Raw genomic sequence first — 23,797 nt, forward strand, 5'->3', positions numbered from 1 at the left:
CCCACTCCTTCTCCTCTCCTCTCTCGTTCCACTTGTCCCCTCACATCTCCTCTCATGGGAGCTAGTGTCTGGAACACACAGGCAGATTTAATCAGTATTTATACTGTCTGTGGACAGGTCTGGTACAGAGGAACAAGACAATAGAGATTGTGTGTGGATTTTATATTGTACTTTTCAGCAAGTACTGTATTGTGTGTTATTGTGAGTAGCAAGGTATCCCAGGCAAAGCAAGGTCACCACTCACTGTAAGAGCCAAAGGTATACAGAGTAGAGGTCGACCGATTATGTTTTTTCAACGGCGATACCGATACCGATTATTGGAGGGCCAATAAAGCCGCTACCGATTAATCTGCCGATTTTTTAAATCTGTAATAATGACAATTACAACAATACTGAATGAACACTTATTTAACTTAATACATCAATAAAATATATTTAGCCTCAAGTAAATAATGAAACATGTTCAATTTGGTTTAAATAATGCAAAAACAAAGTGTTGGAGAAGAAAGTAAAAGTGCAATATGTGCTATGTAAGAAAGCTAACGATTCAGTTCCTTGCTCAGAACATGAGAACATATGAAAGCTGGTGGTTCCTTTTAACATGAGTCTTCAATATTCCCAGGTAAGAAGTTTTAGGTTGTAGTTATTACAGGAATTATAGGACTATTTGCCTCTATAGCAATTTTTGTATTTCATTAACCTTTGACAATGAGATGTTCTTATAGGCACTTTAGTATTGCCAGTGTAACAGTATAGCTTCCGTCCCTCTCATCGCTCCTCCCTGGGCTCGAACCAGCAACACAACGACAACAGCCACCATCGAAGCAGCATTACCCATGCAGAGCAAGGGGAACAACTACTAGAATGCTCAGAGCGAGTGATGTTTGAAACGCTATTAGCGCACGCGAACTAGCTAGCCATTTCACACACACCAGCCTCATCTCGGGAGTTGATAGGCTTGAAGTCATAAATAGCGCAATGCTTGACGCACAACGAAGAGCTGCTGGCAAAACGCACGAAAGTGCTGTTTGAATTAATGTTTATGCGCCTGCTTCTGCCTACCACCGCTCAGTCAGATACTTAGATACTTGTATGCTTGTATACTCAGCCAGATTAAATGCAACGCAGGACACGCTAGATAATATCTAGTAATATCATCAACCATGTGTAGTTAACTAGTGATTATGATTGATTGATTGTTTTTTAGAAGATAAGTTTAATGCTAGCTAGCAACTTACCTTGGCTTAATGCATTCGCGTAACAGGCAGTCACCTTGTGGAGTGCAACGAGAGAGAGGCAGGTTGTTATTGCGTTGGGCTAGTTAACTGTAAGGTTGCAAGATTGGATCCCCCGAGCTGACACGTTGAAAATCTGTCGTTCTGCCCCTGAACGAGGCAGTTAACCCACCGTTCCTAGGCCGTCGTTGAAAATAAGAATGTGTTCTTAACTGACTTGCCTAGTTAAATAAAGGTATATATAAAAATAAAAATAAATTAAATTGGCGCCCAAATTTACCGATTCCCGATTATGAAAACTTGAAATTGGCCCTAATTAATCGGTCATTCCGATTAATCGGTCGACCTCTAATACAGAGTTGGCAAACCATCATTCAGTGACAATAATACTATAATCCACAGAAGGGCTTACCAGGAAGAACTTCCAAATTCAAGGCGGAAAGGAGTTGGAGCAGAGAATGATTTATTTTAGCTTTATTTTAGAATTCAATTGTCTCGGAACTTCTGGCACCCAATGAAATTCTCTGTCTCAAATCGTCAGTGTAACTCTGCCCATGTCTCCTCACAATGTGTGAAATACAGTAGAGCCACCACCAGGATTATGATTTAGCATGATTATCAACTCTCTCTGACTTATAATAATATGGTTAAAGGTTTTTATCTTCTTAAATCAATGTCTGCGCTATATTTATCAGGAGAGTGAGAGAACAGTGAGAGAATGGGGCTGTGCAGCTGCGGAACAAAGGAGTGTTGAGGAGAGGGCTGTGATCCACCCTGTGGCAGTATACTGCCTGGCTGGTAGAGAGAAATTAGCTGGGAAACGGTATCCTTAAAAACCACCCACCACCGCTCTCTCTCTACACTCAGACACACAGCTATATACATCCATTCACAAGCCCAAAATACTGGAAAAGTGTTCACAGAGATACGCCTGCACAGCACATACATAAACACACACACATACATTAAGTACATATAGTCCCTTACTATTAACACCACATAGAGCACACGGTCAGCCGTTATGCCTCACCCACGATCACTAAAGAATGCCAGCACCACCCAGCCCAAAGCATTGTGTCAGACAAGCATGGGACTGTAACACTCCATAGATGCTTAGCAAAGCATGAGTGACGCAAATATACATTTAACTGCCATACTGCATGAATGCTGCCAGTGTGGAATGTTGGGACTGTCATGCTCTTATCTTAACGTGAATAAAATCAGTACATGTTAACGGCACAGTCGTGCCACTCTGGTGTATCAATAGACATTGGAGCAGGGTCTAGGGTATCAATAGACATTGGAGCAGGGTCTAGGGTATCAATAGACATTGGAGCAGGGTCTGGGGTATCAATAGACATTGGAGCAGGGTCTGGGGTATCAATAGACATTGGAGCAGGGTCTAGGGTATCAATAGACATTGGAGCAGGGTCTGGGGTATCAATAGACATTGGAGCAAGGTCTAGGGTATCAATAGACATTGGAGCAGGGTCTGGGGTATCAATAGACATTGGAGCAGGGTCTAGGGTATCAATAGACATTGGAGCAGGGTCTGGGGTATCAATAGACATTGGAGCAGGGTCTAGGGTATCAATAGACATTGGAGCAGGGTCTGGGGTATCAATAGACATTGGAGCAGGGTCTGGGGTATCAATAGACATTGGAGCAGGGTCTGGGGTATCAATAGACATTGGAGCAGGGTCTGGGGTATCAATAGACATTGGAGCAGGGTCTGGGGTATCAATAGACATTGGAGCAGGGTCTGGGGTATCAATAGACATTGGAGCAGGGTCTGGGGTATCAATAGACATTGGAGCAGGGTCTGGGGTATCAATAGACATTGGAGCAGGGTCTGGGGTATCAATAGACATTGGAGCAGGGTCTGGGGTATCAATAGACATTGGAGCAGGGTCTGGGGTATCAATAGACATTGGAGCAGGGTCTGGGGTATCAATAGACATTGGAGCAGGGTCTGGGGTATCAATAGACATTGGAGCAGGGTCTGGGGTATCAATAGACATTGGAGCAGGGTCTGGGGTATCAATAGACATTGGAGCAGGGTCTGGGGTCTGGGGTCAATAGACATTGGAGCAGGGTCTGGGGTATCAATAGACATTGGAGCAGGGTCTGGGGTATCAATAGACATTGGAGCAGGGTCTAGGGTATCAATAGACATTGGAGCAGGGTCTGGGGTATCAATAAACATTGGAGCAGGGTCTGGGGTATCAATAGACATTGGAGCAGGGTCTGGGGTATCAATAGACATTGGATCAGGGTCTGGGGTATCAATAGACATTGGAGCAGGGTCTGGGGTATCAATAGACATTGGAGCAGGGTCTGGGGTATCAATAGACATTGGAGCAGGGTCTGGGGTATCAATAGACATTGGAGCAGGGTCTGGGGTATCAATAGACATTGGAGCAGGGTCTGAGGTATCGGGGACTTTTGGAATCAAGAACAGGTGCCATACACTCAGGACAGAGGGCGAGGAGAAGGACCAGTCTAACCATGTTGTTTTAATACCCTCTATTTCTGGCTTTTCTGGCCCTTGTCCTGATGCTCCAGTCAAACATTGGCTGTTAAGAATGGCATCATTCTGACACAGAGACACATATCTCTTCCAAAGGACAGTTCAGCACACAAAGCCAAGCTGTATCTCTGTAATATGTGCCATATTACTGTATGGCACAGAGCATAAAAACAACATGAGAGATACCTTCCATACCAGGGGTACTGAGAATGAGAGGGAGGGTCAGGAGGGTGTGGAGGGTTATGTGTGTGGGGGAGGGGGTGTTCTGGGTGAGTTGTGTAGACAGCATTGAGTTGTAGTGAGATACTACACATCTACTGGGTTATTATTGAGTTTATCATAAAACCCACCAGCTGCTCCATATCAGTCCATAACTATGACCTTACTAATTTCCTCTCTCTCTGACCCTGCAGAGCCTCTGAGCAGTGTGTCCTCCCTGGAGGTGCACTTTGACCTCATGGACCTAACAGAGCTAACTGACATGTCTGACCAGGAGCTGGCTGAGGTGTTCGCTGACTCTGATGAGGAGAACCACAACGAGTCCCCAGCAGGTTAGACCATTTTCAGATACTCAAGATACTTAGATGGCCGCCTCGCTTCGCGTACCCAGGAAACTATGCAGTATTTTGTTTTTTTAATGTGTTATTTCTTACATTGTTTCGCGAGGAACTATTGGATATAAGAGCAACGTCAACTCACCAACATTACGACCAGGAATGCGACTTTCCCGAAGCGGATCCTCTGTTTGGTCCACCACCCAGGACAATAGATCGGATCACAGCCGGCGACCCAAAACAACGGAGCCGCAGAAGGGGCAGACGTAGCGATTTTCTTGTCAGGCTCCGTAGACGGGCACATCGTGCACCGCTCCCGAGCATACTACTCACCAATGTCCAGTCTCTGACAACAAATCAAATCGAATTTATTTATATAGCCCTTCGTACATCAGCTGATATCTCAAAGTGCTGTACAGAAACCCAGCCTAAAACCCCAAACAGCAAGCAATGGAGGTGTAGAAGCACGGTGGCAAGGAAAAACTCCCTAGAAAGGCCAAAACCTAGGAAGAAACCTAGAGAGGAACCAGGCTATATGGGGTGGCCAGTCCTCTTCTGGCTGTGACGGGTGGAGATTATAACAGAACATGGCCAAGATGTTCAAATGTTCATAAATGACCAGCATGGTCGAATAATAGTAAGGCAGAACAGTTGAAACTGGCCCTTGCTTTGACAGGAATCCAGTGTAGAGAGGCAAGCACTGGAGTAATATGATCAAATATTTTGGTTTCTAGTCAGGATTCTAACAGCTGTATTTAGCACTAACTGAAGTTTATTTTGTGCATTATCCGGGTAGCCGGAAAGTAGACCATTGCAGTAGTCTAACCTAGAAGTGACAAAAGCATGGATTAATTTTTCTGCATCATTTTTGGACAGAAGGTTTCTGATTTTTGCAATGTTACGTAGATGGAAAAAAGCTGTCTTCGAAATGGTCTTGATATGTTCTTCAAAAGAGAGATCAGGGTCCAGAGTAACGCAGAGGTCCTTCACAGTTTTATTTGAGACGACTGTACAACCATTAAGATTAATTGTCAGATTCAACAGAAGATCTCTTTGTTTCTTGGGACCTAGAACAAGCATCTCTGTTTTGTCCGAGTTTAATAGTAGAAAGTTTGCAGCCATCCACTTCCTTATGTCTGAAACACATGCTTCTAGCGAGGGCAATTTTGGGGCTTCACCATGTTTCATTGAAATGTACAGCTGTATGTCATCCGCATAGCAGTGAAAGTTAACATTATGTTTTCGAATAACATCCCCAAAAGGTAAAATATATAGTGAAAACAATAGTGGTCCTAAAACGGAACCTTGAGGAACACCAACATTTACAGTTGATTTGTCAGAGGACAAACTATTCACAGAGACAAACTGATATCTTTCCGACAGATAAGATCTAAACCAGGCCAGAACATGTCCGTGTAGACCAATTTGGGTTTCCAATCTCTCCAAAAGAATGTGGTGATCGATGGTATCAAAAGCAGCACTAAGGTCTAGGATCACGAGGACAGATGCAGAGCCTCGGATGCCATTAAAATGTAATTTACCACCTTCACAAGAGCCGTCTCAGTGCTATGATGGGGTCTAAAACCAGACTGAAGCATTTCGTATACATTGTTTGTCTTCAGGAAGGCAGTGAGTTGCTGCGCAACAGCCTTCTCTAAAAAAAATTGAAAGGAATGGAAGATTCGATATAGGCCGATAGTTTTTTATATTTTCTGGGTCAAGGTTTTTGCTTTTTCAAGAGAGGCTTTATTACTGCCACTTTTAGTGAGTTTGGTACACATCCGGTGGATAGAGAGCTGTGTATTATGTTCAACATAGGAGGGCCAAGCACAGGAAGAAGGTTTAGAGGCCATGATTATTTTCATCATTGTGTCAAGAGATATAGTACTAAAATACAAGATATAGTACTAAAATACAAGGTATTACGAAATCCGAGCAAGGGTTGCCTTCCAGAGAGATATCAGAGATTGTAACATTCTTTGTTTCACTGAAACATGGCTCACTCAGGATACGTCATCAGAGTCGGTACTCCAACCTGGTTTCTTCACGCATCGCGCCGACAGAAACAAACATCTCTCTGGTAAGAAGACGGGTGGGGGTGTATGCCTTATGATTAACGAGACGTGGTGTGATCATAACAACATACAGGAACTCAAGTCCTTTTGTTCACCTGACCTAAAATTCCTTACAATCAAATGCTGACCGCATTATCTTCCAAGAGAATTCTCTTCGATCATAATCACAGTCATGTATACCCCCCCCCTCCAAGCAGACACATCGATGGCCCTGAAATAACTTAATTTGACTTTATGTAAACTGGAAACCACATATCCCGAGGGAGCATTTATTGTAGCTGGGGATTTTAACAAGGATAATCTGAAAACAAGGCTCCCTAAATTTTATCAGCATATCGAATGCGCGACCCGGGCTGGCAAAACCCTGGATCATTGTTATTCTAACTTCCGCAACGCGTATAAAGCCCTCCCCCGTCCTCCTTTTGGGAAAATCTGACCACGACTGCATTTTGTTGCTCCCAGCCTATAGACAGAAACTAAAACAGGTAGTGCCCGTGCTCAGGTCTGTTAAACGCTGGTCCGACCAATCGGATTCCACGCTTCAAGATTTCTTCGATCACGTGGACTGGAATATGTTCAACATAGCGTCGGACAATAACATTGATGAATACGCTGATTTGGTGAGTGAGTTTATTAGCAAGTGCATCGATGATGTTGTACCCAGAGCATCTATTAAAACATTCCTCAACCAGAAACCGTGGATTGATGGCAGCTTTAATCAGGGCAAGGTGACTGGAAACATGACCGAATACAAACAATGTAGCTATTCCCTCTGCAAGGCAATCAAACAAGCTAAGCGTCAGTATAGAGACAAAGTAGAGTCACAATTCTATAGCACAGACACGAGAGGTATGTAGCAGGGTCTACAGTCAATCACAGACTACAAAAGGAAAACCAGCCCTGTCGCGGACCACGATGTCTTGCTCCCAGACAAACTAAACAACTTCTTGCTCGCTTTGAGGACAATACAGTGCCACTGACACGGCCCACTACCAAAACCTGCTGACTCTCCTTCACTGCAGCCAACGTGAGTAAGACATTTAAACGTGTTAACCCTCACAAGGCTGCAGGCCCAGACGGCATCCCCAGCCACGTCCTCAGTGCATGCGCAGACCAGCTGGCTGTTGTGTTTACGGACATAGTCAATCAATCCTTATCCCAGTCTGCTGTTCCCACATGCTTCAAGAGGGCCACCATTGTTCCTGTTCCCAAGAAAGCTAGGTAACTGAGCTAAATGACTATCACCCCGTAGCACTCACTTCCATCATCATGAAGTGCTTTGAGAGACTAGGACCATATCACCTCCACCTTACCTGACACCCTAGACCCACTCCAATTTGCTTACCGCCCTAATAGGTCCACAGACACAATCTCACTACACACTGCCCTATCCCATCTGGGCAAGAGGAATACCTATGTAAGAATGCTGTTCATCGACTACAGCTCAGCATTTAACACCATAGTACCCTCCAAACTCATCATTAAGCTCGAGACCCTGGGTTTCGACCCCTGTGCAACTGGGTCCTGGACTGCCTGAAGGGTCACCCCCAGGTGGTGAGGGTAGGTAACAACATCTCCACCCCGCTGATCCTCAACACTGGGGTCCTACAAGGCGGCTTTCTCAGCCCTCTCCTGTACTCCCTGACAACCATGACTGCATGGCCATGCACGCTTCCAACTCAATCATCAAGTTTGCAGAAGACACTATAGTGGTAGGCTTGATTACCAACAACGACGAGACAGCCTACAGGGAGGAGGTGAGGGTCCTCGGAGTGTGGTGTCAGGAAAATAACCTCTCACTCAATGTCAACAAAACAAAGGAGATGATCATGGACTTCAGGAAACAGCAGAGGGAGCAGCCCCTTATCCACATCGATGGGACAGTAGTGGAGAAGGTGGAAAGTTTTAAGTTCCTCGGCGTACACATCACGGACAAACTGAAATGGTCCACCCACACAGACAGCGTGGTGAAGAAGGCACAGCAGCGCCTCTTCAACCTTACAGATGCACAATCGAGAGCATCCTGTCGGGCTGTATCACCGCTTGGAATCGCAACTGCTCCGCTCACAACCGTAAGGCTCTCCAGAGGGTAGTGAGGTCTGCACAACGCATCACCGGGGGGAAACTACCTGCCCTCCAGGACACCTACACCACCCGATGTCACAGGAAGGCAAAAAAGATCATCAAGGACAACAACCACCCGAGCCACTGCCTGTTCACCCCGCTATCATCCAGAAGGCGAGGTCAGTACAGGTGCATCAAAGCGGGGACCGAGAGACTGAAAAACAGCATCTATCTCAAGGCCATCAGACTGTTATACAGCCACCACTAACATTGAGTGGCTGCTGCCAACATACTGACTCATCTCTAGCCACTTTAATAATGAAAAAATGTATGTAATAAATGTATCACTAACCACTTTAAACAATATCACTTTATATAATGTTTACATACCCTACATTACTCATCTCATATGTATATATTGTACTCTGTACCATCTCCTGCATCTTGCCTATGCTGTTCGGTCATCGCTCATTCATATATTTTTATGTACATATTCTTATTCCTTCTTTACACTTGTGTGTACAAGGTAGTTGTTGTGAAATTGTTAGGTTAGATTACTTGTTAGATATTACTGCATGGTCGGAACTAGAAACACAAGAATTTCGATACACTCGCATTAACATCTGCTAACCATGTGTATGTGACAAATAAAATGTGATTAAATCATTCTTGATTAATCATTCTTTTTAAACCTTTATTTAACTAGGCAAGTCCATTAAGAACAAATTCGAATTCTTATAACAAATTCTTATTTACAATAGCAGCCTAGCCTAGCGGGTTAACTTCCTTGTTCAGGGGCAGAACGTCAGATTTTTACCTTGGGTAGTGATCCAGCAACCTTTCGGTTACTTGACCAACGCTCTAACCACTAGGCTACCAGCCACCCAATTCATTAACCATTGAATGGTTGATTCGGTGGATTTGACAACCCTCTTGTTCTCCAACCAAGACGACCCTAGTGTGATGGACTGGCTTAAACATGGTCTTTGTTCGCCTTGAGAGAACCATTACCCAAATTGAATTTCCTCCTACTTTGGTTGAACACAGTTGGATGTTAGAGTGTATGTTTTGCTCTCTGCAGGAGACAAAACAGAAACACTATCTCTGTTTACTCTGTTCTCCCTCTAAAAACTCTGTCCACTAGACATACTAATTTACATATCACCCCATTCTGTAGCATACGACCCCATTACATCAAAATCTAAATGGTTTAGCTGATCACAAATGTGTGTGTGTGTGTGTGTGTGTGTGTGTGTGTGTGTGTGTGTGTGTGTGTGTGTGTGTGTGTGTGTGTGTGTGTGTGTGTGTGTGTGTGTGTGTGTGTGTGTGTGTGTGTGTGTGTGTGTGTGTGTGTGTGTGTGTGTGTGTGTGTGTGTGTGTGTGTGCAGAGGGTCTGTAGAGCAATGAGCACTCTAATAAAAAGCTTACAATTGTGTTCTCTTTGGCTGCAGGGAAAGGGACACATGGGAGAACCCAATAGAACCCAATACAACTTCAGCAGCACATTGGATAGAACCTTCCTCTGATTCTTACTGCAATTCAAGCAGTTCTCTATATTTTTGTGATAATGACCAAGATACAGTATATTCCTGTTATGCGTCTCTGGGAGATTCTCATTTCAGTTTGTGTCCATGTCAATGTTGATAGTTATTGGTACCAGATCCCAGGCTGGTTGTCTGATACAGCACAATAGACTACTGTAGCATAGTGCTAATTAGCATCAGTTGGAGAGGGGTCTGATTAACCTGTGATCAGGGTCCGGGTTCAGGAAACCGCCCTCCTCACAACCAAAGGAAACAGGAAATCCATCCCATGTATTACTTATGATCCATAGCCCCATGTTTCCTGCTGAGAGGGAGAACAATCCTCATAGAGCTCCACATCATCACTCCATTCAGCTGCTTTACGCTCACACTCTCACCTCATCTCTATTAAGAAGAGATATGCGTGACTTGGGAACGGTACTAAGATGTTTGCTTTACAATACACCTGTTCTACACTCATATACGTTCTCAGCATGGGGAACCACAGAGAGCTATGTTCAGCTCTATGTGCAGGATATTAAAATAACCTTACAAAGGTGCACTTTGAGAAATACAGCAATCTTGCTTAGACATCACCCACCCTCCTTCTCCTTACCCCCAGGGTTGAACCGTGCCAATTTATCACATTACTCCCCATAAAAAGGCATTGCGTTGCTCCCTTGTCTGACCTCCCGTAGGGGTTCCAAACCTTTTTGGCCCACAACCACATTTTGATACTGAAAGATTTTCGTGACCCCAACCATTTGAAAAAAAGAGTATGTAATTAACAGGGGGGGGGGGCTATCGCAGTCAATTGAAAACATTCTAACAGTATTTTTGATTGTCTTCTCAACTCACCATCACATACTTTTCATGTGGGGCTATGACAGTCAACTGCAAATTAGTCTGACATAATGTATCTTATCTCACCACCACTAATGACATGGTTGTACTTGATGCAGGTGGCGTCGGAGCTTCTCAAAGTCCGGGGACACGTTCGATAGTGTGCACCTCATATCTGCTGTCACATCCAACCTGGACCGATATTTGCTTTTAATGCAGACGAGAGCACTGAATGCAGCTTCATACAGATATAAGCTGGCAAAGGGCACCATGAGTTTAATGGTGCTTTTAAGACAACTGGGAACTCAGTCAAATAATGATGTCAGTGATCTTCAGGTCAGAAAGTCGGAGCTCTAAGAGGCCCGAGTTCCAGAGTTGGAATTCTGAGTTGGATGACCGTTCAAAACTATTTTTTTCAGTCGGAGCTCATTTTTTTCAGAGTTCCCAGTTCTCTTGAATGCACTGAAGTCGGAAGTCAGAAATTGCTGAGTTCCTAGTTGTGTTGAATGCGGCATTAATGTCAGAGGGAGACGGCAGAGTATTCCCTTAGAGTCAGGAACCAAAACTGCTCCGTAGTGTGTAGTCTAGAGCGATTTTCTAGGTTCGCTAGCCATCTATTGTCGTTCTTTTAACGCAACGTAACGTAAACAACACTGCTAGCTAGCCTGCTAGCCCCCGAATAGCAACACTGCAGAAACTATTACACTCAACGGAACGACTTGATTAGTGTAGTGTCAACAACGCACCCACTGCCAGCTGGCCTACTTCAGCAGTACTGTATCATTTTAGTCAATATGATTCTTGCTACGTAGCTTAACTTTCTGAACATTCGAGACGTGTAGTCCACTTGTCATTCCAATCTCCTTTGCATTAGCGTAGCCTCTTCTGTAGCCTGTCAACTATGTGTCTGTTTATCCCTGTTCTCTCCTCTCTGCACAGACCATACAAATGCTCCTCACCGCGTGGCCGCGGCCACCCTACTCTGGTGGTCCCAGCGTGCACGACCCACGTGGAGTTCCAGGTCTCCGGTAGCCTCTGGAACTGCCAATCTGCGGTCAACAAGGCAGAGTTCATCTCAGCCTATGCCTCCCTCCAGTCCCTCGACTTCTTGGCACTGACGGAAACATGGATCACCACAGACAACACTGCTACTCCTACTGCTCTCTCTTCGTCCGCCCACGTGTTCTCGCACACCCCGAGAGCGTCTGGTCAGCGGGGTGGTGGCACCGGGATCCTCATCTCTCCCAAGTGGTCATTCTCTCTTTCTCCCCTTACCCATCTGTCTATCGCCTCCTTTGAATTCCATGCTGTCACAGTTACTAGCCCTTTCAAGCTTAACATCCTTATCATTTATCGCCCTCCAGGTTCCCTCGGAGAGTTCATCAATGAGCTTGATGCCTTGATAAGCTCCTTTCCTGAGGACGGCTCACCTCTCACAGTTCTGGGCGACTTTAACCTCCCCACGTCTACCTTTGACTCTTTCCTCTCTGCCTCCTTCTTTCCACTCCTCTCCTCTTTTGACCTCACCCTCTCACCTTCCCCCTACTCACAAGGCAGGCAATACGCTCGACCTCATCTTTACTAGATGCTGTTCTTCCACTAACCTCATTGCAACTCCCCTCCAAGTCTCCGACCACTGCCTTGTATCCTTTTCCCTCTCGCTCTCATCCAACACCTCCCACACTGCCCCTACTCGGATGGTATCGCGCCGTCCCAACCTTCGCTCTCTCTCCCCCGCTACTCTCTCCTCTTCCATCCTATCATCTCTTCCCTCCGCTCAAACCTTCTCCCACCTATCTCCTGATTCTGCCTCCTCAACCCTCCTCTCCTCCCTCTCTGCATCCCTTGACTCTCTATGTCCCCTATCCTCCAGGCCGGCTCGGTCCTCCCCTCCCGCTCCGTGGCTCGATGACTCATTGCGAGCTCACAGAACAGGGCTCCGAGCAGCCGAGCGGAAATGGAGGAAAACTCGCCTCCCTGCGGACCTGGCATCCTTTCACTCCCTCCTCTCTACATTTTCCTCCTCTGTCTCTGCTGCTAAAGCCACTTTCTACCACGCTAAATTCCAAGCATCTGCCTCTAACCCTAGGAAGCTCTTTGCCACCTTCTCCTCCCTCCTGAATCCTCCGCCCCTCCCCCCTCCTCCCTCTCTGCAGATGACTTCGTCAACCATTTTGAAAAGAAGGTCGACGACATCCGATCCTCGTTTGCTAAGTCAAACGACACCGCTGGTTCTGCTCACACTGCCCTACCCTGTGCTCTGACCTCTTTCTCCCTCTCTCTCCAGATGAAATCTCGCGTCTTGTGACGGCCGGCCGCCCAACAACCTGCCCGCTTGACTCTATCCCCTCCTCTCTTCTCCAGACCATTTCCGGAGACCTTCTCCCTTACCTCACCTCGCTCATCAACTCATCCCTGACCGCTGGCTACGTCCCTTCCGTCTTCAAGAGAGCGAGAGTTGCACCCCTTCTGAAAAAACCTACACTCGATCCCTCCGATGTCAACAATTACAGACCAGTATCCCTTCTTTCTTTTCTCTCCAAAACTCTTGAATGTGCCGTCCTTGGCCAGCTCTCCCGCTATCTCTCTCTGAATGACCTTCTTGATCCAAATCAGTCAGGTTTCAAGACTAGTCATTCAACTGAGACTGCTCTCCTCTGTATCACGGAGGCGCTCCGCACTGCTAAAGCTAACTCTCTCTCCTCTGCTCTCATCCTTCTAGATCTATCGGCTGCCTTCGATACTGTGAACCATCAGATCCTCCTCTCCACCCTCTCCGAGTTGGGCATCTCCGGCGCGGCCCACGCTTGGATTGCGTCCTACCTGACAGGTCGCTCCTACCAGGTGGCGTGGCGAGAATCTGTCTCCTCACCACGCGCTCTCACCACTGGTGTCCCCCAGGGCTCTGTTCTTGGCCCTCTCCTATTCTCGCTATACACCAAGTCACTTGGCTCTGTCATAACCTCACATGGTCTCTCTTATCATTGCTATGCAGACGACACACAATTAATCTTCTCCTTTCCCCCTTCTGATGACCAGGTGGCGAATCGCATCTCTGCATGTCTGGCAGACATATCAGTGTGGATGACGGATCACCACCTCAAGCTGAACCTCGGCAAGACGGAGCTGCTCTTCCTCCCGGGGAAGGACTGCCCGTTCCATGATCTCGCCATCACGGTTGACAACTCCATTGTGTCCTCCTCCCAGAGCGCCAAGAACCTTGGCGTGATCCTGGACAACACCCTGTCGTTCTCAACCAACATCAAGGCGGTGGCCCGTTCCTGTAGGTTCATGCTCTACAACATCCGCAGAGTACGACCCTGCCTCACACAGGAAGCGGCGCAGGTCCTAATCCAGGCACTTGTCATCTCCCGTCTGGATTACTGCAACTCGCTGTTGGCTGGGCTCCCTGCCTGTGCCATTAAACCCCTTCAACTCATCCAGAACGCCGCAGCCCGTCTGGTGTTCAACCTTCCCAAGTTCTCTCACGTCACCCCGCTCCTCCGTTCTCTCCACTGGCTTCCAGTTGAAGCTCGCATCCGCTACAAGACCATGGTGCTTGCCTACGGAGCTGTGAGGGGAACGGCACCTCAGTACCTCCAGGCTCTGATCAGGCCCTACACCCAAACAAGGGCACTGCGTTCATCCACCTCTGGCCTGCTCGCCTCCCTACCACTGAGGAAGTACAGCTCCCGCTCAGCCCAGTCAAAACTGTTCGCTGCCCTGGCCCCCCAATGGTGGAACAAACTCCCTCACGACGCCAGGACAGCGGAGTCAATCACCACCTTCCGGAGACACCTGAAACCCCACCTCTTTAAGGAATACCTAGGATAGGATAAGTAATCCCTCTCACCCCACCCCCCCTAAGTTTTAGATGCACTATTGTTAAGTGACTGTCCCACTGGATGTCATAAGGTGAATGCACCAATTTGTAAGTCGCTCTGGATAAGAGCGTCTGCTAAATGACTTAAATGTAAATGTAAATCTGTGAATGACAGCTCAATCAGCTATTCGATTTCACTTACCAGCATGTCAATTGGCCTTCGCAGCTAACATTCATTTGGATAAACTGGGGAGTTTTTGAGTCGTTCAGTCCGAGTTTCCTCTTGATTGCATAAATTATTTTTTTAACAGTGTTTTCTGACAAAGGTATTGATATGAGTTTCTGTGCCTCTGTCTCCCCACACATTGTTTTCACCATATCAATAGCGGCTGGTAATTTCAACGTCTCTGCAACAGTGTGTGGTTTCATAGCATTGCGGGCCTAGTCTCTCACCATGGGAATGATTCAAGTGCATCGGTGAAGTGCAGCCTTTTTCCATGATCTAAGGGAACTCTCTAGTTGAATTTAATATTTTAATCATTTTCATTTCAATTTTTAAGGTTAACCACATTTCAAGACGATGTTATAATATATACATATATATACTTGCCGGGATTTGGGAAATTCTCCAGCGACCCTATTTTCATTTCAGGCAACCCCATACGGGGTGGCAACACTTAGCTTGGGAACCGCTGCCCTAAGTGCATGCATGTATCTACACAGCCTTAATCCCCCAGTGACCCCACCCACCCTGTCTCTATCTCTGTTTCTCTGTCACACACACACACACACACACACACACACACACACACACACACACACACACACACACACACACACACACACACACACACACACACACACACACACACACACACACACACACACACACACACACACACACACACACACACACACACACACACACACACACACCTCAGGCTGCTTTAATCACTGCATTGTGCTGTACCCCATAACCTCCTCTTAGATTAATCCCACTGAGGAGGAGGAGGCACCTGACTAGGTAGATCAGTGTGCTGGGGACCCCTAGTGACAGAGAGAGGCAGGAGGCAGAGAGGAGAGAGGGAGAGGGAGCATTAAAAAGAGAGAGGGAGGGAGAGAGGGAGAAACATGAAAGAGAAATACATGAGAGGTGGTGATTCCCTCTCCACCGCAGCAAGGTTTCCCATTTCTCCACAAGAGACTGATGGCTCCCTGAGCTCCAGTGAATATGCCAGATATCCTGGTCCTGACGGCAGGACCTCACCACAGGGCTCGTATAAGCCCACCACAGCTGCTGCTACCGGAGCACCACAGCCATAAAACTCACAGGGAGAACAACAGACTGTCCCCATATCCCCAGCCATCTAGCTATATCCTCTGATATAGTGCAGCAGTTTTACTGACGAATTAAAAAGCCCAGCAGGAGGAATAAGCAGCGTTGTGTGATGACCATAATCTCACTCAGTGGGGTGATACTGTCGAGGAGGTCAGGGACCGGGCAGAGATTTTAGGTGTTGTATTAAGACCTATGGCTGGTGAAAGGGAGTCAGGACTAGATAGCAGAGTGGTGGTAAATGTGATCAGAAAACCACTAATATTGTCTCAATGTGTAATACAGACCCTGATAAAAGTGTTTATTTTCACATCCATACAGTGCAAGACCGAGAGCTTCTGGTCAGCGGGGTGGTGGCATCGGGATCCTTATCTCTCCCAAGTGGTCATTCTCTCTTTCTCCCCTTACCCATCTGTCTATCGCCTCCTTTGAATTTCATGCTGTCACAGTTACCAGCCCTTTCAAGCTTAACATCCTTATCATTTATCGCCCTCCAGGTCCCCTCGGAGAGTTCATTAATGAGCTTGATGCCTTGATAAGCTCCTTTCCTGAGGACGGCTCACCTCTCACAGTTCTGGGCGACTTTAACCTCCCCACGTCTACCTTTGACTCATTCCTCTCTGCCTCCTTCTTTCCACTCCTCTCCTCTTTTGACCTCACCCTCTCACCTTCCCCCCCTACTCACAAGGCAGGCAATACGCTCGACCTCATCTTTACTAGATGCTGTTCTTCCACTAACCTCATTGCAACTCCCCTCCAAGTCTCCGACCACTACCTTGTATCCTTTTCCCTCTCGCTCTCATCCAACACTTCCCACACTGCCCCTACTCGGATGGTATCGCGCCGTCCCAACCTTCGCTCTCTCTCCCCCGCTACTCTCTCCTCTTCCATCCTATCATCTCTTCCCTCTGCTCAAACCTTCTCCAACCTATCTCCTGATTCTGCCTCCTCAACCCTCCTCTCCTCCCTTTCTGCATCCTTTGACTCTCTATGTCCCCTATCTTCCAGGCCGGCTCGGTCCTCCCCTCCCGCCCCCTGTTTCTTGACGACTCATTGCGAGCTCACAGAACAGGGCTCCGGGCAGCCGAGCGGAAATGGAGGAAAACTCGCCTCCCTGCGGACCTGGCATCCTTTCACTCCCTCCTCTCTACATTTTCCTCCTCTGTCTCTGCTGCTAAAGCCACTTTCTACCACTCTAAATTCCAAGCATCTGCCTCTAACCCTAGGAAGCTCTTTGCCACCTTCTCCTCCCTCCTGAATCCCCCCCCCCTCCTCCCTCTCTGCAGATGACTTCGTCAACCATTTTGAAAAGAAGGTCGACGACATCCGATCCTCGTTTGCTAAGTCAAACGACACCGCTGGTTCTGCTCACACTGCCCTACCCTGTGCTCTGACCTCTTTCTCCCCTCTCTTTCCAGATGAAATCTCGCGTCTTGTGACGGCCGGCCGCCCAACAAACTGCCCGCTCGACCCTATCCCCTCCTCTCTTCTCCAGACCATTTCCGGAGACCTTCTCCCTTACCTCACCTCGCTCATCAACTTATCCCTGACCGCTGGCTACGTCCCTTCCGTCTTCAAGAGAGCGAGAGTTGCACCCCTTCTGAAAAAACCTACACTCGATCCCTCCAATGTCAACAACTACAGACCAGTATCCGTTCTTTCTTTTCTCTCCAAAACTCTTGAACGTGCCGTCCTTGGTCAGCTCTCCCGCTATCTCTCTCAGAATGACCTTCTTGATCCAAATCAGTCAGGTTTCAAGACTAGTCATTCAACTGAGACTGCTCTTCTCTGTATCACGGAGGCGCTCCGCACCGCTAAAGCTAACTCTCTCTCCTCTGCTCTCATCCTTCTAGACCTATCGGCTGCCTTCGATACTGTGAACCATCAGATCCTCCTCTCCACCCTCTCCGAGTTGGGCATCTCCGGCGCGGCCCACGCTTGGATTGCGTCCTACCTGACAGGTTGCTCCTACCAGGTGGCGTGGCGAGAATCTGTCTCCTCACCACGCGCTCTCACCACTGGTGTCCCCCAGGGCTCTGTTCTAGGCCCTCTCCTATTCTCGCTATACACCAAGTCACTTGGCTCTGTCATAACCTCACATGGTCTCTCCTATCATTGCTATGCAGACGACACACAATTAATCTTCTCCTTTCCCCCTTCTGATGACCAGGTGGCAAATCGCATCTCTGCATGTCTGGCAGACATATCAGTTGGATGACGGATCACCACCTCAAGCTGAACTTCGGCAAGACGGAGCTGCTCTTCCTCCCGGGGAAGGACTGCCCGTTCCATGATCTCGCCATCACGGTTGACAACTCCATTGTATCCTCCTCCCAGAGCGCTAAGAACCTTGGCGTGATCCTGGACAACACCCTGTCGTTCTCAACTAACATCAAGGCGGTGGCCCGTTCCTGTAGGTTCATGCTCTACAACATCCGCAGAGTACGACCCTGCCTCACACAGGAAGCGGCGCAGGTCCTAATCCAGGCACTTGTCATCTCCCATCTGGATTACTACAACTCGCTGTTGGCTGGGCTCCCTGCCTATGCCATTAAACCCCTACAACTCATCTAGAACGCCGCAGCCCGTCTAGTGTTCAACCTTCCCAAGTTCTCTCACGTCACCCCGCTCCTCCGCTCTCTCCACTGGCTTCCAGTTGAAGCTCGCATCCGCTACAAGACCATGGTGCTTGCCTACGGAGCTGTGAGGGGAACGGCACCTCAGTACCTCCAGGCTCTGATCAGGCCCTACACCCAAATAAGGGCACTGCGTTCATCCACCTCTGGCCTGCTCGCCTCCCTACCACTGAGGAAGTACAGTTCCCGCTCAGCCCAGTCAAAACTGTTCGCTGCTCTGGCTCCCCAATGGTGGAACAAACTCCCTCACGACGCCAGGACAGCGGAGTCAATCACCACCTTCCGGAGACACCTGAAACCCCACCTCTTTAAGGAATACCTAGGATAGGATAAAGTAATCCTTCTCACCCCCCTTAAAATATTTAGATGCACTATTGTAAAGTGGCTGTTCCACTGGATGTCATAAGGTGAATGCACCAATTTGTAAGTCGCTCTGGATAAGAGCGTCTGCTAAATGACTTAAATGTAAATGTAAATGTAAATGTGCATTCAGCAAGTATTCAGACCCCTTGACCTGTTCCATATTTTTTTTGTCACAGCCTTACTCTAAAATGGAATAAACAATTTTTTTTCTTCATCAATCTACACACAATATCCCATAATGACAAAGTGAAAACAGGTTTTTAGAAATGTTTGCAAATGTATGTAAAAAAAAGAAGAAGACGGAAATACCTTATTTACATAAGTATTCAGACTCTTTCCTATGAGACTCCGAAATTGAGCTCAGGTGCATCCTGAGTCCATTGATTATCCTTGAGATGTTTCTACAACTTGGAGTCCACCTGTAGTAAATAAAAATCTGATTTGATATGATTTGGAAAGGCACACACCTGTCTATATAAGGTCGCACAGTTGATAGTGCATGTCAGAGCAAAACCAAGACACGAGGTCGAAGGAATTGTCCATAGAGCTCCGAGACAGGATTGTGTCGAGGCACAGATCTGGGGAAGGGTACCCCAAAAAATTGCAGCATTGAAGGTCCCCAAGAACAGAGTGGCTTCCATCATTTTTAAATGGAAGACGTTTGGACACCAAGACTCTTCCTAGAGCTGGCCGCCCGGCCAAACTGAGCAATCGGGAAATAAGGGTCTTTTTCAGGGAGGTGACCAAGAACCCGATGGTCATTCTGACAGAGCTCCTGAGTTCCTTTGTGGAGAGAGAATAACCTTCTAAAAGGACAACCATCTCTGCAATCGGGCCTTTAAGGTAGAATGGTCAAATGGAAGCCACTCCACAGTGAAAGGCACATGACAGCCCACTTGGAGTTTGCCAAAAGGCACCTAAAGGACTCTCAGACCATGAGAAACAAGATTCTCTGCTCTGATGAAACCAAAATTGAACTGCAAGCATCACATGTGGAGGAAACCTGGCACCATCCCTACAATGAATCATGGTGGTGGCAGGTGTTATTCAGTGGTAGGGACTGGGAGACTAGTCAGGATTGAGAGAAAGATGAACGGAGCAAAGTACAGAGAGATCCTTGATGAAAACATACTCCAGAACACTCAGGACCTCAGACTGGGGAGAATGGTTCACCTTCCAACAGGATAACAACCCTAAGCACACAGACAAGACAACGCAGGAGCGGCTTCGGGACAAGTCTCTTAATGTCATTTAGTGGCCCAGCCAGAACCCGGACTTGAACCCGATTGAACATCTCTGGAGAGACCTGAAAATAGCTGTGCAGCGACACTCCCCATCCAACCTGACAGAGCTTGAGAGGATCTGTAGAGAAGAGTGGGAGAAACTCCCCAAATACAGGTGTGCCAAGCTTGTAGCATCATACCCAAGAAGACCCGGGCTGTAAACGGTGCCAAAGGTGCTTCAACAAAGTACTGAGTAAAGGGTCTGAATACTTATTTGAATGTGATATACCTGTTTTTGCTTTGTCATTATGGGGTATTGTGTGTAGATTTGTGAGGGGGAAACTATTGAGTCCATTTTAGAATTAGGCAGTAATGTAACAAAATGTGGAAAAAGTCAAGCGGTCTGAATACTTTCCGAATGCACAGTAACCGTATGTACGCCCCTTTACATTATGTTGAATTGGATAAAGTTGATCTTCCTCCACTGTGATCTATCTGCATTCAGTAGATGTATGCTGGTTTGCATCTTATCTTTATTGCCAAATATCTTGAAGTGCTTTGTCATTGCCTGGTTTTCTCTATTTCCCACTCATAGATTAGACAGTGACACTCTGGGGATCTCTGACTCACTCCAGCAGTGGCACACTGTGTTCAAATAAGAGTATGTTTTGCGTTCGGACTCAAGACGGGATACAGAGATACACATACCCATGCAAACACACACATACTCATACACACACATGCATGACTAATGACTAAAGCTGCTCTCCAGTGTCCAGGCCAGACTATCCAGACTGTACAGTCTCTAGAGGAGCCAGAGTCAAGAACAGGCTCTCTTCTCCAGCAGTGTCTCTCTCTCTCTGGCTGCCTCAGTAGTGAGAATAGTGAGAGTGGGATAATACCTCCAGGTGAAAATCAGATCAGGCTGGTGTATAGATCACCTTGTGTGATGACAGAACCACAGGGCCAGGTGTTCTGCCCAGTGGGGATTCTACTGCCACTGGACTGGACATACATCAGCTGTGTGTGTGTGTGTGTGTGTGTGTGTGTGTGTGTGTGTGTGTGTGTGTGTGTGTGTGTGTGTGTGTGTGTGTGTGTGTGTGTGTGTGTGTGTGTGTGTGTGTGTGTGTGTGTGTGTGTGTGTGTGTGTGTGTGTGTGTGTGTGTGTGTGTGTGTGTGTGTGTGTGTGTGTGTGTGTGTACCCAGGGAGGACTTAGGGCACATCTCAGCTGTGAGATCCAGCTATTCTGTTACTTCCTTGTTATATCTGTGTTCCCTTAAAGCTCCTTCAGTATCACCACCTGCTCTAATGATAAATAACAAGCTCTGCTTGTACAGTAAATGTATTGTCTAACTGCTTATCAAGATGAAAGGATCTAAAGACCTTGACATGGCTACATGAAGGGAATGTATGGGTGGATAATGTGCATAATATGTATATAGACTGTAGTCTGTAAAGGTAGAGTGGCTGGGTATTCCATAGGAGTGTGTTATGAACCTAGGTCAGTAGGCGGGCGGGAGTTAGTTCAGTCAGTGTAAAGCCGTGGGAAAAAGGAGAGGGTGAGTTGGGGGTAAGAGCAGATTGGCTGGGGAAAAGCGAGAGGAAGAGAAGGTGAGCGAGGGTCTTGGGGAAGAGGGTGAATGGAGGGTTAGTCAAAGGTAAAAGGAGAGAGGGGAGGAAGAGGAGGGGAAGGCCAGGGGGAGGGATAGTGAGATTGGTTTGTGTGGGACACGCTGAGGGAGTTCACTCTGAATGGAGTCCTGAATTATTCACTGTTCTCAGCTGGATACAAGGCCAAGACTCTCCTGAGCTGTAGATACTGTTATCATCATCAGGCCTAAACAAAATGACTGCACACTTACACATGATTTATGTATTCCTCTTATTTTCTTCTGTTTTCCTTCTCTTTCCTTTATATTCTTTCCATTTAATTTTATTTCCCTCTCCTCTCCTCTCCTCTCCTCTCCTCTCCTCTCCTCTCCTCTCCTCTCCTCTCCTCTCCTCTCCTCTCCTCTCCTCTCCTCTCCTCTCCTCTCCTCTCCTCTCCTCTCCTCTCCTCTCCTCTCCTCTCCTCTCCTCTCCTCTCCTCTCCAACTGTATATTGGACAGACAGGGGTAATGAAAGCTGTGTGGGCACATATGTTTTGGACACCTGCCAGTCAGGACAGCCCAGGGATCAGAGTTGGCAGATGAGATGTTCAGGAGAAATTGGGTGGATGGGGGGATGAGGAGGAGATGGAGGGATGAAGGCCAGAGAGGGTTAGTGGAGTGAGGGAGGACCAGAGGAGAAAGGGAGGACAATAAATGAGATTAGCTAAATGTGTACAGCTGCATTGGAAGGCCCCCACCCAATCTCACCCCTCTGTACAGTCAGTATCTGCATCTGTTCTGTGTATGTGAAATAGACGGATAACAAGAGATGACATACCAGATCTCTACAGAGACTATTATGACCATAATCACCTCAGAAACAGCCTTTTTAAACTACAAACCCCAGGATCACTTTCACCACATTAAAGCCCATTTGAGAGAAGAGGAGTGAGGCAGTAGGATGGAGTTGCCCCTAGACACTGAACCAGTATATGGTGCATTTTGTGTTTCCCCCCAATGGTTAAGATTAGTATAGGGGGAGGGAAAGCTGATCCCAGATCTGTGTGGGAGTGGGTAATCTCCTCTGCAGTGTTCTCCAGGAGAGCCCAGGCTCTGACAGTCACACCCTGTGATGACACAGGAGGACAGAGGGAGGACACTGCAGCTCTTACTGTCACCACTTTACCAGAGACAGTCATTGGCTAGGTGGTCTCATTACCATATACAGTAGCATATACCTTTCTGCTGCCTTCAAATCTACTACCATCGAAGGGGGATGGGCAACACATGGAGAAGGGGCTTGGTGATGTTCTCCGATCAATCCAATCTGTGTGTTTTGATGCTGTGGCTCCTCAGTGTTAACAAGGCAGGTTGAATTTTTCCAAGCAGACAAAAATAACACAACCACCCACTATACTGTAGCAGCAGCTGTGGGCAAGACTGGGGGAAAACATTTCCATTCAGGGTAACTGTAGTAGTCTTGCTCATAAATCTTTAGGAGTCCACTGGGGCCTCTGAAAGGACTGCACAAAGTGGGGCCCCATAACTGATGTCCCAGTCCCAACATGAAACACACACATTCACGCACACGCACACAGTAACCAGGTGTAACGTACACGGTACAAACAGCGTGTTGGCACCATACGAGCATTGTGCTTCCCTGTGGTTTAAGAGCCTTTGTAGGTCACAGGCTGGTGTTTTCTGTGGACTTTGTTTTCACAGCATCACACTGGTTGTGGAATCTGTTTGAGCCAACAGCACAGAAGGGGTTCTTAGACAGAGAGGTTTAATACAGCTAGACACTGCAGACATGGTGGCTAGGAGGGAGGGAGGGGGAGGGAGGGGGAGGGAGGGAGGGAGGGGGAGGGAGGGAGGGAGGGAGGGAGGGAGGGAGGCAGGCAGGGAAGCAGGCAGGCAGGAAGGCAGGAAGGCAGGGAGGGAGACACTACAAGGTGTCAGAAGTGATAGAAGAGGGGGGTGCCTTTATGTGCTGATCGTGGA

At 47.3% G+C, this 23,797-nt stretch overlaps 1 protein-coding gene across 2 annotated transcripts in view; it reads left to right on the plus strand.

Annotated features, from left to right (window-relative positions):
* Window positions 1–23,797, plus strand: part of LOC124035676 (dysbindin domain-containing protein 1-like) — a 53,171-nt gene that overhangs the window by 20,403 nt on the left and 8,971 nt on the right. For both annotated transcript variants that reach the window (XM_046349256.1, XM_046349257.1), the window contains exon 3: window positions 4,179–4,316. In XM_046349256.1, coding sequence (XP_046205212.1) covers window positions 4,179–4,316 — 138 coding nt within the window. The remainder of the gene's footprint in view (window positions 1–4,178; window positions 4,317–23,797) is intronic.

The sequence above is a fragment of the Oncorhynchus gorbuscha genome, linkage group LG05, assembly GCF_021184085.1.
Source record: "Oncorhynchus gorbuscha isolate QuinsamMale2020 ecotype Even-year linkage group LG05, OgorEven_v1.0, whole genome shotgun sequence".
Taxonomy (NCBI): domain Eukaryota; kingdom Metazoa; phylum Chordata; class Actinopteri; order Salmoniformes; family Salmonidae; genus Oncorhynchus; species Oncorhynchus gorbuscha.